Below are 1,756 nucleotides of genomic sequence, written 5' to 3' on the forward strand. Positions count from 1 at the left end.
GATTATAAAGTAAAAGTTTTCGAATTTGTAAGATTAGAAAATTTTTCAAAAAATTCGAGTAAGTTTGAAAAAAAAGGATTTTTTAACAAAGTGATTCAACCAGATCTAAAAAAAAATCAAATACTTAAAAAAAGAATAAATATAAAAAAAAGTTGAGTTATCTGTTAAAAATATTTGAGTTGACTTTCCACAATCAAAATATGAATTTTTAAACAAGGAATAAGTTTCTACGGAAGTTGGAAGTTGAATTTTTCTCCAAATTTTTGAACCATAAAGTTTTTTTTTAATAAGATTGTTAAATTGTCAACCAAACTGTTACATTTTTGGCCAAAAAAAATGAAAATTCTATTAAAACAGATGAATTTTCAAAGCAAAAAGACAAATTGAAAAAAAAGTGTTGAATTTTAATTCAAAAAATTTCAACTGAGGTGAATTTTCAATCCGTTAAGACGAATTTTTAAATTAAGATTTTTCAGTCCCATTTTTTAACCAAACATTTGTATTTTTACCCGAAACAAATTCCATTTTTTACAGGGAAAAAATTAATTTTCAAGTCAAAAAGAGAAATTTTCTACAAGAATTAAATTTGCAAGAAAGAAGTAAATTTTCTGCCAATTAGTTGAATTTTCTAGCGTTTTCAAGCCAAAAAGATGAATTTTTTACCTGTTGAGTTGAAAATTTAACCAATTTTTTGAAGATTTATTTTATTTGGTTAAAAACTAACTTCTGCAATTTGAAATTAAACTTTTCTGTTTTTTGTTTAAAATGTTTTTTTTTTTATTTGAAAATTCATTTATTTTTTTGAATTTTTTATCTTGTTAAGAAAATCGCTAGATTTTCAACCAAATAATAAAATTGATAACTAAAAAAATAATTTTCAGGAGCAAAAAAAAAGATAAATTGTTCGACTGATTTTTTTTTTTAAGATAATGGATCTGTATGAAGACTTTCACGTAACAAAATTACCTTTGCTGGAAAGAGAGGTTCGTGGTGTGCAGCAAGTGAAAGAATTTTCTGAAAATTTGATCAAGCCTTACAAACCATAATTCTAACGTAATTCGCCAATTTGTCTGGTAAGAGACGTCCTTCTACAATAGCATAATCTGTTATTTTATATATTTTAATACAAATTGTTATAAAACTTTATACAATTTAAAGTTTTCTGCATGAAACTTTTGGTAAATAAAAATAGGGATGTATATTTATTAATAAAGTTGAATAGAATTCATAGCAAGCTTAAAAAATTCTTTGTACTGATACCTAGTTTCCCTAAAACTCATTATAATCAACACTTTCTTTTTTCATATCACATTTTAGTCCCTTTTGGAAATATAAAATCATTATAGGTAATTTTTTTTAACGTTTTTGTCATATATTTTTTAAACTTTAGAATATTTTTAAAACTTTTTTCGAATTTCCAAGAGCTTTAAACATTTTTCAAGGAATTTGAACAAATTTCAACATATTTCACATATATTATTTTTAATAGATTTCAATCATATTTATTAATTTTCTTGAATTATTTTTAAATAATTTAATCTATTTTGATCAATTCTGTGATTTTTCAAGAACTTTAAAAAGTTTCAAGGGATATCAAAAGATTTCAAAGGATTAGAAATATTTTAGAATATTTTAAACACTTTTCTGAAAATTTCCAAGAGCGTTAGAAATTTTCAAGGAATTTGAAAATATTTCTATTGACCTTAAAGGATTTAAAATATTTTAGAATATTTTTTAAACTTTTCAGAAATTTTCA

At 22.6% G+C, this 1,756-nt stretch overlaps 1 protein-coding gene across 2 annotated transcripts in view; it reads left to right on the top strand.

Annotated features, from left to right (window-relative positions):
• Positions 1–1,244, top strand: part of LOC117174830 (ATPase ASNA1 homolog) — a 33,157-nt gene extending 31,913 nt beyond the window's left edge. For both annotated transcript variants that reach the window (XM_033364209.1, XM_033364208.1), the window contains one exon: positions 927–1,244. In XM_033364209.1, the coding sequence (XP_033220100.1) occupies positions 927–1,046 (120 nt within the window). In that variant the 3' untranslated portion in view covers positions 1,047–1,244. The remainder of the gene's footprint in view (positions 1–926) is intronic.
• The last annotated feature ends 512 nt before the right edge of the window (positions 1,245–1,756 follow it).

This window comes from Belonocnema kinseyi, chromosome 6 (assembly GCF_010883055.1).
Source record: "Belonocnema kinseyi isolate 2016_QV_RU_SX_M_011 chromosome 6, B_treatae_v1, whole genome shotgun sequence".
Classification (NCBI taxonomy): domain Eukaryota; kingdom Metazoa; phylum Arthropoda; class Insecta; order Hymenoptera; family Cynipidae; genus Belonocnema; species Belonocnema kinseyi.